Genomic DNA, 12,587 nt, shown 5'->3' with positions numbered 1-12,587 from the left:
TCTCTGAGACCTCTCTCAGCTGTTGCTTCCTTTGGAACAGCCGCTGCTGCTGTCCCTCTCTCAGCTCCAAGACCTGCTGAGCCTCCTGTCTTTTTCAGTTCCCATGCACCCAGCACTTCTTCTTGGCCTCCTTTTGCCCAATTGACAATGTCCATTCTCAGTGCCTTCTCACCTAGCGCTGAGCCCCACTGGGTGAAGGCAATGCCTGTCATGTTCACCACAATATCCCCTCCCCCATCACCACACCTGGTCCACAGTGATGCTCAAAAAATATCTGTTGGTAGGCAATGCGAAGATGCATCGATGTCATACTGCAGGCGGAATTCTCCACGAGTTTTGAGCAGCCTCGGTTTTCCCACCACCTCCAAATCATGCAAGACACAGGGTAAGAGCAAAGACAAGGTGGCTGTGGCCGATGTCCCCCCTCTCGGGGCGTCCCTTCTCCTCTCTCATCCTTGGGCAGGGACACCATCGGGGTGCAACCTGGCTGGGGCGGGGAGGAGGTACAGGGGCCTGGCCAGAGCGGGCCTGGCCACGGGCAGGGCACAGCGACAGCCTAGGCCGGGGCAGGTGAGCGCGGCGCAGGCCCAGGCCCAGGCCCAGGCCCGGCGTGTCCGCGGTGCGCGCGAGCGGCCAGCAGAGGGCGCCGGAGAGCCAGCAGCGGCCCGCGGAGGAGCCCGCGCCGGCCCCGAAGCCCAGCTCCGCGCCGCGCGGACCCACCGAGCCCGCGCTCAGACGCCCCAGCTCCGCCGAGAGGCCGCTCGCGCCGGGTCCTTCCTCTTCCCCAAGTGCAGGCAGAGCCCCCGGAGCCATGGCCAGCCCTTCCGGCAGCTCCGAAGCCACTGGCAAGCCCCGAGGCAGGGATGGCCGGCCGAGGAGGGAGGAGGACGACGTCCCTCCCGAGGAGAAGAGGCTGCGGCTGGGGCTGGAGGGGGGAAGCGCACAGCCCGAGGACGGGGAGGACGCGCCGCGGCCGGGGAGGGAGGAGACCGGCACCCAGACAGGTGGCGACGGCAGAGGAGTAAGTGACGCCGGCGCGGGGGTCCGGGGTTGCCGGGGGCGCGGGGGTGCAGGGGGCGCGGGGTAGGGGCGGCGCGAGGCTCCGTGGCCGGCCCCGGTTTGAAGTTGGTAACTGGGCGGCAACTCCGGCGGGCGCGGAGTGACAGCTCGTGACGGCCTCCGAGACGCCAGCTGCCCCTTCCCGGCTATGTGGCTTCGACTTCCTGATTCTCCCACGACGTCCCTGGCCGGGAGACCCGCTGGCTTCTGCTGCTGGCCAAAAGGGGAGGGGGAGCCCCGCTTCCTGGGGGCCCCCAGCAGGGGAAGGGGCGGGGGTCGTGCTGGGCATCCTGTCGGGGGCATCTGTCTGGGACCCTGTCTGTGCCTGTCACCTGGCGAGGGGCTTGTGGTGGGGGCAGGGGGGAAGTCCCTGGCGCCAGGCTTGGCCAAACCCTGCTCTGCTGGGCTGCGGCGGGCTGGCGACGCTCACCCAGCTCCTCATCTGTACCGCATCTTCCTGTTTTTCTTCCCTTTCTGGTTGGGCAGCGAGAGTTGAGAGGAGGCAGATGGCTTCCATCCCAGAAATCGCTCTCCTCTTTCCATCCCTACAGAGAGGGACAGAGAGGCAAAGTTCCTTGCATCCCCCGGGGCGCTGTCCCTGTGAGCTCCCGGTGTCCTGCACACGTGGGCCCCTGAGTCACCGGGCCTGTGTGTGTGGGTTGGGGCTCCGTGACCAGCCTGGCCTCCTGGGGCTCACTTTCTGCTTTCCTACCCCAACTCTTCCTGTGTGGCTTTGCTGGCCTTCCACTGGGGAGGCACATGGGTTTGGAGGGCAGATCAGGGCCCGCTGGAGAGCTGTACCTCTCAGTGAGGGCCGCCACCTTGATGGTTTTTGATGGATAATGGGGTTGACCTCTTTGTTCTTTCCAAATGTTTTTATGTTTGACCGTTTGCTCAGCTGAGCTTGTCTTAATAATTTGATTCGTGGTTAATGAGCCCCACATGGGAGAGAGGGCGGCCTTCATTCTGAACCCATTTAGGCAGCACGGGCAGCCCTCCTCGCTGTGGGCTGCATCAGAGCCCCCCGCCCAGTCTTGGGGTTGCTCCTGGATGCTGTCTGGGAGGCTTGCTCATGGTGACATCCTCATCTCCCCGGGGAACGTTACCGCATTCAGAGCTTGGGTCACCTGGACACTGAACTCAGGTGAATTTTCTCTGAGATCCCAGGAGAAGGAGGACAGTTCTCTGGAAGGTTTTCCAGGGCCAATCATGGAAAGGATGAGAAGGGAGAGGTCCTGTTCGGGGACACAGTTACGGTGGCAGTGTAACACCAGGAAACTTTATTGCATGAAGTCCCTCTCACTCCCTCTACCTCCCTCTTTTACGTGGACTCTACCAAAGACCAGGATACCAGAATGCAGTGGAGTGACCAAGTGTAATGGGACCTTGGGAACGTGAATCTGGAGCCAGGTGGCTGGGGTTTGCATCCTGGTTCTGCCCCTCCTTAGCTGGCTGACATGGCACAAGCCACTTACCCTCTCTGAGCCTTACTGTCTTCAGTGGGAAATGGATCTGTCAACAGGCCCCATTGCCTGGGGCTGTTACTGCTGAGATTAAGGGAAGCTCGTCCATAGAAGCACTTAGCATTGTGCCTGGCACATAGTGTATGGTGGATAAATGGGATTTAGGACTGAAACTCATGCCTTGGTGTGCTTTTGCAGTGATGTTTTGTTCTGGGGTGCATCACAAGAGACAAGGTTCTTGGCCGGGCGTGGTGGCTCAAGCCAGTAATCCCAGCACTTTGAGAGGCCGAAGGGGAGGATCGCTTGAGCCCAGGAGTTTGAGACCAGCCTGGGCAACGTGGTGAAGCCTCATGTCGACCAAAAAAAAAAAAAAAAAAAAAAAAGCCAGGTATGGTGATGTGCGCCTGTAGTCCCAAGTACCTGGGAGGCTGAGGTGGGAGGATTGCTACAGCCTGGAAGGTCGGGTTGCAGTGAGCTGTCATCATGCCACTGCACTCCAGCCTGGGTGACAGAGTGAGACCCTGTCTCAAGGAAAAGAGAGAGAGAGAGACAGACCCACAAGAGTCTTAAGCCAGAATCTCCATTAAAATGCTTTCTGGAGGCTGAAAGGATGATACATTGATAACAAAATATTTAAAAGGCAGAACCCCACTGAATTTTCTGGTCCACAGAGGGAAATGGGAATCCCATGATCTGAAGGCTGATGGAGGATCTGAACAGAAACCATCCTTGTTTCCTGAATCTGAATGTGGTACCTTCTGTTCACAGTGCCTGTATCTGCTCAGTCCGGCGGCCCCTCGAAAAGAGGGAATCTTGATTTTCAAACTTAAAATTTGGCCCAGAGCCCACTGCTGCCCACAATGCCCGCCAGACACATTGCTCTTCCTTTGTAGTTTCTATGGGAATACTCTCTTTGAAGAACCCATGAGCAGTGTCAGGCTGGTGTGAGGATCAGCAGTGATTTCTTTGAGGAGGAGAGCCCGTTTCTTTACTCACAGGCCATGTCTGAGTGGATCAAGAAGAACAGAGTGCCCTTTTATGAGATTTTGTCTGCATAGACCATTAGCTTGGTAAAAATGTCAAAACCATCCTCGTTCTTTAATAGATTATTTTGGACTTTTCTCTGCAAGAAGCAGCATGGGCATTCAGATGCTTTTAAGGATAAAATGTTCTTTCTCATCACGAGGCCTGGTGCTCTGCATGGCTGAGGTTTTAATGTGACTGGGTGTCCCTTGGAGTGGCTCCCAGGCTGTGCTCTTGTGGTTGGGTGGCAAGGGGTTGCTTTATTCGGTGGTGGCTAGAGGATGTTTTAGCAGGTAAATCGGGACCCCAGGAGCCCCTGAGTGCCAAGTCCTGCTGCAGGGCATGTGTTTATGGTGGGGAGGTGGAGGGTGGAGGGTTGGGGACATTGATTTCCTGTCATTGTCGGAAGTTTCACAGGCTTCTTGTGTATCCACAAACGCCTACCCCATTGAGAAGGCCTAGAAAACCTGGCCCTCCCCAAGTCTTTATTGACTGCTTTTGAATGATTCCAGGGTGTGTCTGGCCCACAGCTCTTCCTGGAGGGAGAAAAAAGTCTCTCCTAGGTATTTGGTTATCAACCTCAACTATTTGCTGAGCCTTCCCCAAGACCAGGCACCTCGGCAGAGATTTCTGGGTTGTCAGGTGGAACCGGGCATTCAAGGGTAATAACTCATTGGAGTTCTTGAAATCCCTGATGATGCACCAGGTAAAAGCATCCAGGGTTGAAACCAGATCAGGAAGGTTATTGTCAGCATGGGGCTCCTGCAGAGGTGCATCCACGTTGCAGGTATTTTCCCTTCTTGCTGAGGAGAAACCTGGGTTTCTCAGCTTTGGCACAGTCACAACATTTGGGGTCAGACCATTCGTGGTGGTGGTGGGGCCGTCCTGTGCATTATAGGATGGTTAGCAGCGTCTCTGGTCTCCATCCTGTAGGTGCCATTCTCCCCTCCCAGTTACGGCTACCCTCAATGTCTCCAGACGGTTTCAAATGCTGTGGGGCAAGGGAGTGGTACTTGAGCAAAACCACCCCAGTTGAGAGCCATTGGTCTACACTTGTGGAAATGTTTGAGGGTGACAGTGTCGAGCTTGGGTCCCTGCTGTACCCTTTATGAGCAATGCGGTCTTGGAAATTTAATACTACTCCAGGGGCCTCAGTTTTCTCATCTATGAAATGGAGATAAATGAGATACACTTTCATAGGAAAGTTACACGGGATTACTGAGATAATAAGACAGTACATGGAAAATGCTGGGCATAGCATTTATTTATTTTTAATTTTTGTAAGATGGAGTCTTACTCTGTTGCCCAGGCTGGAGTGCAGTGGCATGATCTCCACTCACTGCAAACTCCACCTCCTGGGCTCAAGTGATTCTCCTGCCTCAGCCTCCCGAGTAGCTGGGATTACAGGTGCCCACGACCACACCCGGCTAATTTTTGTATTTTTAGTACAGATGGGGTTTCACCACGTTGGCCAGGCTGGTCTCAAACTCCTGAGCTAAGGTGATCCGCCTGCCTCAGCCTCCCAAGGTGCTGAGATCACAGGTGCGAGCCACCACGCTGGGCTGGGCATAGCATCGTAACACAGACAAAGCACAAAATACTTGGGCAATATCTTTTTACATTTGGGTTGTGTAGACTCCATCCTCCATCCCCTCGTGCACTGGCGTGGTGCAGAGCAGAATATCACCCACCTAGACTGCAGAGTGGATTTGGGTGGCATCTTGGCTTTCTGCACAAGACTTGTGTGTTCCCCACCACATCGCCCTGGTTCTCAGGGTCCAGGATTCCAGGAGGCAGGGACGTGGGCAGGCAGGGCAGGTGGCCCACCCAGTTCACTCCCGTGCTGGGGACTTGCAGAGCCGGCTCCCTTGAGACAGGGTGTTCGGACCAACATCTGGGTTTTTGGATTTTCACTTGAGCACAGCTGGACTACACAGGCTGAAGCTCTCTCTGCCGAGATATAGATATTTCCCTGGCAACGATCTTTCAAGCTGACATGAAGACATGGCCACCTGCTGGAACGTGGTGTGTCTGCCGTGGCGCTCTTGTAATTTGTGAGGCAGGCTCCTTAGGAATGCAGTGCATAAGTAGGAAATGGTGGGAAGTTCTCGCATCCCCCCTGGCCGACAGTGCTGCCTGCGCAGGTTGGTGGACGGTCCTTTGAGCAGGAAGAAGACACGAAGCACATTCCTGTTAGCTACGACAGAGAGGGGCAGGGTACACACTGGACATTTCAATCCCCTCCAGAGAAGCAAGTCTTACTGTGCTGGGAGTACTTGTGGAGTGTGGCTGTGTTGCCCTGGGCTTTAATTATTTCAGGAACATCTAACCGCAGGGCCGGCAGGCTGGATCTTGATGTGTGTTTCTCAGTTGGAAAGACTTTGGACCATAGGGAGATGTCTTCTCATTTCTTTTAATTTCATTAAGGGGGTCATTTTTCTTCTTGTGGCCTCAGGAATGTGACACAGAACTCAAGGGACAGGATGAGTTGGAGGCTGGGACAGGGGTCCTGCCAGGGATGCTGGTGACTCACATGACGGTGTTGATGTGTAGAGTCCAGTGCCTGGTTTGGGGAATGTTTGTGGGATATGTTCCAAAGGACTGACGGACCTATCAGGTATTGGAGGTGAATGGTCAAGTCTGATCTCAGGGCTGACAGTGTCAGGCAAGGACAGGAAGTTGACGTTGGACTCATTGGCTGAGGTTGCTTGGGACCCACGGGGCAATGTGTACCAGGACAGATGGGTCTGGGGCTAGGAAGGCAGGTTTGGGCTGGAGACTCGGGCTTGGGACCCATCCCAGGTAGATAGTGGTTGATGCTATGGAAATGACTGCAATTGCCTGGGATTAGAGTGGAGACAGACAGGATGGGGGTTTTGCTCTAAGCGTGGGGAACCCACCTCCCAGGTTCAAGGGATTCTCCTGCCTCAGCCTCCCAAGTACCTGGGAATGCAGATGCACGCCACCATGCCTGACTAACTTTTGTATTTTCAGTAGAGATGAGGTTTGACCAGGCTGGTCTCAAACTCCTGACCTCAAGTGATTGGCCCACCTTGGCCTCCCAAAGTGCTGGGATTATAGGCATGAGCCACCATGCCTGACCATTTTTAAATATTAATTTTTATGAAATATTTTCAAACACATTTTACTGTACATAGGAAAAGTCAATCATGATTTGAAAACTTTATCAAAATCCAATCAAATGTCAATTAACCATTTAATTGTGGATAGGTAAGGAGACTGTTTTGACCAAAACATATTAGAACAATTATCACTTTTAGAAATAATCTATGTTTTAATGTTTTAGTTGGATTAAACAATCTTTTATATTCTGGCTGGGCGCAGTGGCTCACACCTGTAATCCCAGCACTTTGGGAGGCCAAGGCCAGCGGATCACCGAAGGTCAGGAGTTCGAGACCAGCCTGGCCAATATGGTGAAACTGTCTCTACTAAAAATACAGAAATTAGCCAGGTGTGATGGCACACACCTGTAATCCCAGCTACTTGGGAGGCTGAGGCGGGAGAATCGTTTGAACCTGGGAGACAGAGGTTGCAGTCAGCCGAGATTGCACCACTGCACTTCAGCCAGCCTGGGTGACAGAGCGAGACTCTGTTTCAAAATAAATAAATAAAATTCTGAATTTCATTTTTAATAATTATTTTTGTAAAGAGACTCTTGTTTTTTGGAGTTGTTGAATTTATTGAATTGACAAAAATTATGTACAAGAGGGTATACAACATGATGTGATTGAAATATGTATATATTACAAAATGGCTAAATCAAGCTAAAAAACATGTCACCTCCCAGACTTATTTTTTTGTGGTGAGAACACTTAAAAAATCTGCTCTCTTAGTGATTTCCAAGTGTATGATATGTTGTTATTAACTGTAGGTACCATGTTGTCCCATGGATCCCCTGAACTTATTCTTCCTCTCTAAAAATGACGTGCTGTGTCCTTTGGCATCTGCCCACTTCCCCACCCTGGCAACCATCATTCTACTCCGCTTCTATGAATTCAGCTTTTTTCTTTTCTTTTTCTTTCTTTTTTTTTGAGACAATCTCATTCTATTGCCCAGGCTGTAGTGCAGGGGTGTGATCTTGGCTCACTGCAGCCTTGACCTCCCAAGCTCAATCAATTCTCCCACCTCAGCCTCCTGAGTATCTGGGAGTACAGGCATGCACCACCACGCTCCACTAATTTTTGTATTTTTTGTAGAGATGGGGCCTTGCTGTGTTATGCAGGCTGGCCTCGAACTCCTGGACTCAAGCAATCTGCTGGCCTCAGCCTCCCAAAGTGCTCGGATTACAGGCATGAGCCACCATGCCTGGCCGAGTTCAACTTTTTTAGATTCCACATATAAGTGAGATCATGTGGTATTTGTCGTTCTGTTCCTGGCTTATTTCACGTAACATAATATCCTCCGGGCTCGTCCATGTTGTCTCAAATGGCAGGATTTCCTTCTTTTTGAAGGCTGAATAGTATTCCATTGTGCACATACACCACATTGTTGCTGGAAGTTTACTGGAGGCCAGTTGGGGGAGGAGGGGGAAAAGATTCCCTCTAAGTCTAGATGCTCCAGCACCCACCCAGGATGTGTGCAAGGAAGCGCAGCATGCTCCTGGTCTTGGAAACTGTGGTTTGTGGGACTCCAAAGCCCCTATCCTTCCACGGTGCTTTCTGTCCTGTTACCACATTTCCTTGGAGGAGAACCCAGCCTTGGTGGAGAGCCCTGCTCTGGCTGTGTCCCTCGGCATGAGATGGCAAAGGATGGTGCTGCTGGGAGACCCTCACCTCTGCACGCTGGGGGCTGTTTGTCTTCTCCATTCCTTCTTCAAGTATCTGAGCAGCTCCTGTGTGCCAGGTGCTGGTCTACAAGGTGGATGGTCCTTGGAGATGACGCTGTAGCAGAGGAGGCACACTATAGTCCACAGGCCAGAACCAGCCCCCTGCCTGTTCATACAAATAAAGTTTTATTGGAACACAGCCACACCCATTTCAGTGCATATTGTCTGTCACTGCTTTCCTGCTACAATGGAGAGTTGAATAGTTGGGACAGAGACTCCATGGCCTGCAAAGCTCAACTATTTACCAACAGGCCCTTGAGAGAAAGGAAAAAAATGGTGATCCTTGTACCCTGACAGTCTTAGGTTAAGAGGACTTTGCACCATCCTGACGTCCCAGGGGGCCATGAGTCCAGCCACCCTTGAAATGTACGCAAGTCTGGGCTAGGGTTGCAGCAGGTGAGTCCCAATTTTGCAGGTCTTTGGTATCAGGGGCACAACCCAGGATTTTGAGCGGGGTTTCCTCACCACCGTGGCTGGGCACTGGGCTAGTGTGCTTTCTGATTTTTGTACGGGGAAGAGAAAGGAGGGAGGAAATGGCAACTTGTTGCCCTGTTCTAACATTTTCCTAAGATGGGTCTCCAGGCAAGGGCTTGGGATCTCACCTTGCACAGCTTACAAAACCCAGTGAGGCCAGCTGTCTTGGCGCTGCCACTCTGAGGGATGGAGCCTCCAAATTACTAGGAAGGGAGATAAAAGAATGGTTTCTGCGAGCACAAGAACTGGCATTATTGAAATTAACATTTCCCCCAAGTTTTATAATGTCTAGGCATGCATATTTAAGTGTCTGCCTCAAAAGCTCTTGCTAATAACCAGATGGTGCATTTAATTTCCTTTTTTTGTTCTCTGAGCAACATGCAGCTTCCTGCACAGCCCTCCTTGCAGGCAACTGCGCTGAGGTGACAGTCCTCCTGATGGCCAGCACAGATCCCCAGGGCCTCTGAGGGCCCTGTATTCTGGGGGCAGCCTTTCGCCTTCTATTTGGCTCCAGCTGGAAGGGGGCAGGTTACCCACAGCCTAGCACAGGGCTCCTGCCTTGGCTTCTCTAAGGAGTCTGGCTCCCTCTGACCCTCTAGACCTCACCAGCTGAGGATCAGAGCCCCAGGGCAGGGGCCAGGGCCGGTGGGTGTGGGGCGGGGGTGGTCTGAGAGTGCAGCTCTGAAAGGGGGCAAGGTGTGCCCAGGAATAGCTGCTTGGGGGAGACTGCAAAGAGGTGGTATAGGTAGGACAAGAGGGCCGGGCACGGTGGCTCACACCTGTAATCCCAGCACTTTGGGAGGCCGAGGTGGGTGGATCACATGAGGTCAGGAGTTTGAGACCAGCCTGGCGAACATGGTGAAATCCTGTCTCTACTAAAAATACAATAATTAGCTGGGTGAGGTGTGGACATCTATAATCCCAGCTACTCGGGAAGCTGAGCCAGGAGAATTGCTTGAACCCAGGAGGTGGAGGTTGCAGTGAGCTGAGATTGTGCCACTGCACTCCAGCCTGGACAACAGAGCAAGACTCCATCTCAAAAAGAAAAAAGTTAGGACAACAGGAGGAGGGAAGAGAAGGGAGCTGTGGGACAGCAGCCAGGACCTTAAAGGCACAGAAGAGGAAGCTTGGATTTCCAATTCCAAAGGAGATGAAGACAAAGTCACACACCTTTATTTAACCTGCTCCAGGTGAGGCTGGGCTTTGTGTATTTTCCTTGTTTCCCTTTTCCTTGTGTTAAGGCTGTTGTAGAAACAGGTACACAGGGGCTCTGTGTAGCGCCCTGTTCTGGTGGCCTTCAGGAAGCATGCGGTGCCCTGGTTTCCTTGGCTTCATGTCCCCCTCTGCCACCCCTGACTGTGCACCCCATCTTGTCCCTCAGACCATCCTCCTGGAGGGGCCTGGCAAGGGCTTGTGTCCTTGCTAGTCTCTGGGGAGGACGACTCTGGCTTGAAAGCCTGTCGGCTTAAGTTGCAAGGTGTAGGTGCCTGGGAGGGGACGTGCACAGCCCTCTTGACTGATCCGTTCATGTTTTTCTTTTTTGACTCTGTTCTATGTTGTCCTGATGGAGGGGGAAGCCCCTGCCTTCTGCCTTTCCTGCCTTGGACTCTTGCAGTTGGGCCAGATGAGAGGGTCTGTGTGGTCTGAGTATAACTTCTTAGTTTTTGTTCTGCTTATTAAAAATACAAATTATTATTTGTTTATTTGTAAATAATTCAAGCAATGCATGCCAGGTGCGGTGGCTCACACCTGTAATCCCAGCACTTTTGGAGGCTAAGGCGGGCGGGCCAGGAGTTCGAGACCAGCTTGGCCAACATAGTGAAACCCTGTCTCTACAAAAAGTACAAAAGTTAGCTGGGCTTGGTGGCGCGCACCTGTAATCCTAGTTATTTGGGAGGCTGAGGCAAGAGAATCATTTGAACCCAGAAGCAGCAGGTTGCAGTGAGGAGGAGGTTGCAGTGAGGAGGAGGTTGCAGTGAGCTGAGATTGTGTCTCTGGACTCCAGCCTGGGTAACAGAGTGAGACCGTGTCTCAACAAAAAAAAAAAAAAAAAAAAGAATTTATGTAGAAAAGAAAAAACAAAACTTCCTTTTGATTTGCTTTTCTTTTCTTTTTTTTTCTTTTTTTTTTTTTTTTTGAGACGGGGTCTTGCTCTGTCGCCCAGGCTGGAGTGCAGTGGTGCAGTCTCGGCTCACTGCTAGCTCCGCCTCCCGGGTTCACGCCATTCTCCTGCCTCAGCCTCTCCGAGTAGCTGGGACTACAGGCGCCCGCCACCACGCCCGGCTAATTTTGTGTATTTTTAGTAGAGGCGGGGTTTCACCTTGGTCTCGATCTCCTGACCTCGTGCTCCGCCCGCCTCGGCCTCCCAAAGTGCTGGGATTACAAGCGTGAGCCGCTGCGCCCGGCCGTGATTTGCTTTTCTTCATCTTGCTTCTCAGGGGTAATACTGGGAAGGGTTGGGGTATACCTCTCCACACCGTTTTCTTTGATTTCTTTTTATTTTTTATTCTAAGTTCTGAGGTACATGTGCAGAATGTGCAGGTTTGTTACATAGGTGTACATGTGCCATGGTGGTTTACTGCACCTATTAACCCATCATCTAGGTTTTAAGCCCCGCATGCATTAGGTATTTGTCCTAATGCTCTCCCTCCCCATACCCCCTCCCTGCAACAGGCCCCGGTGTGTGATGTTCCCCTCCTGTGTCCATGTGTTCTCATTGTTCAACTCCCACTTATGAGTGAGAACAAGCAGAGTTTTTTTTTCTGTTCCTGTCCACACCTTTTTCCTCTGTGCACGCAAGCACATGTATTTGCACATAAGTGTTTATTGTAATCTTTTTAAAAAAATAAAAATGGAATAATGCTATATTTATTCTTTGGAAAGCCTGCTTTTCAGGCAGCATGTCTTTGACATTGTCTCACGTTGGAACCTGGGTACCACCTTCTTCTCCCAGCAGTTATTCTGACGTGTGGATGCGCCATGCTTCATTTAACCAGCCCTGCACCGAGACGTCTTCGCATGGTTTCCGCCTTTTCCCAATCACAGACGGTGCTCTGATGAATTTCCTCGCACACATCACTTGGTGCTCTGTGCCTGCATTTCTGTGAGGTGCTCTTGGAGGTGGGCTGTCTAGGTCAGAGGGGAATCTGTGCTTAATTTCCATCCTGTGCAAAATTCCATCCAGTCATCCGGCTCCCCAAGGGCTCACATGGTGCTGTCCTCTGTAGACTTCATCTTCTGCAGATGATGGCATGACTGCCGCTGTTTCTTTTACTGAGACTAATCTGCACCCTGGTGTCCTGGGGAGGGGGTCCGGCCCCTACCCGCTTGTCTTCCCCCACCCCACAGTCCCCCCCGACCCTGCTAACAGGGACTCTGGCTTCTGAGCTCTGGCAGACTGCCTCACTCTGGAGAAGTTTGCTTTCTCAAACATTCCTGGCAATGTAACTGCAAATCTCGAGGCCTGCATTTGCCTTCTTCAGACCTCAGTTTCTTCAAAAGTAGAGTGGGGATAATGTGATGCTAGTGTCTGCACGCTAGAGCTGCCATGAGGATTCAGTGAGATCACTGTTGAGAGCAAATTCACAGCGCCGGCCTTGTGCGCAGTCAGCCCCTGTGGGGCAGTTCTGCTGCTGATACGTTGTTGACTGTCATTGCTAGACTGTGGCTTTGTCAGGGGCAATGTCTTTAGTGCCGAGCCCAGAGCTACCCCTAGTACCTGC

General features: G+C 52.2%; 1 protein-coding gene across 1 annotated transcript in view; it reads left to right on the top strand.

The window, feature by feature from the left end:
• The first annotated feature begins 287 nt into the window (after positions 1 to 287).
• RBFOX1 (RNA binding fox-1 homolog 1) overlaps positions 288 to 12,587 on the top strand; it is a 2,506,415-nt gene continuing 2,494,115 nt past the window's right edge. Inside the window, exons 1-2 of the mRNA XM_032144704.2 lie at positions 288 to 385; positions 586 to 1,021. Of these exons, the coding sequence (XP_032000595.2) occupies positions 288 to 385; positions 586 to 1,021 (534 nt within the window). The remainder of the gene's footprint in view (positions 386 to 585; positions 1,022 to 12,587) is intronic.

The sequence above is a fragment of the Hylobates moloch genome, unplaced genomic scaffold (assembly GCF_009828535.3).
Source record: "Hylobates moloch isolate HMO894 unplaced genomic scaffold, HMol_V3 SCAFFOLD_23, whole genome shotgun sequence".
Taxonomy (NCBI): Eukaryota; Metazoa; Chordata; class Mammalia; order Primates; family Hylobatidae; genus Hylobates; species Hylobates moloch.
The sequence above is the reverse complement of the archived record's forward strand: the minus strand, read 5'-3'. Positions and strand labels throughout refer to the sequence as shown.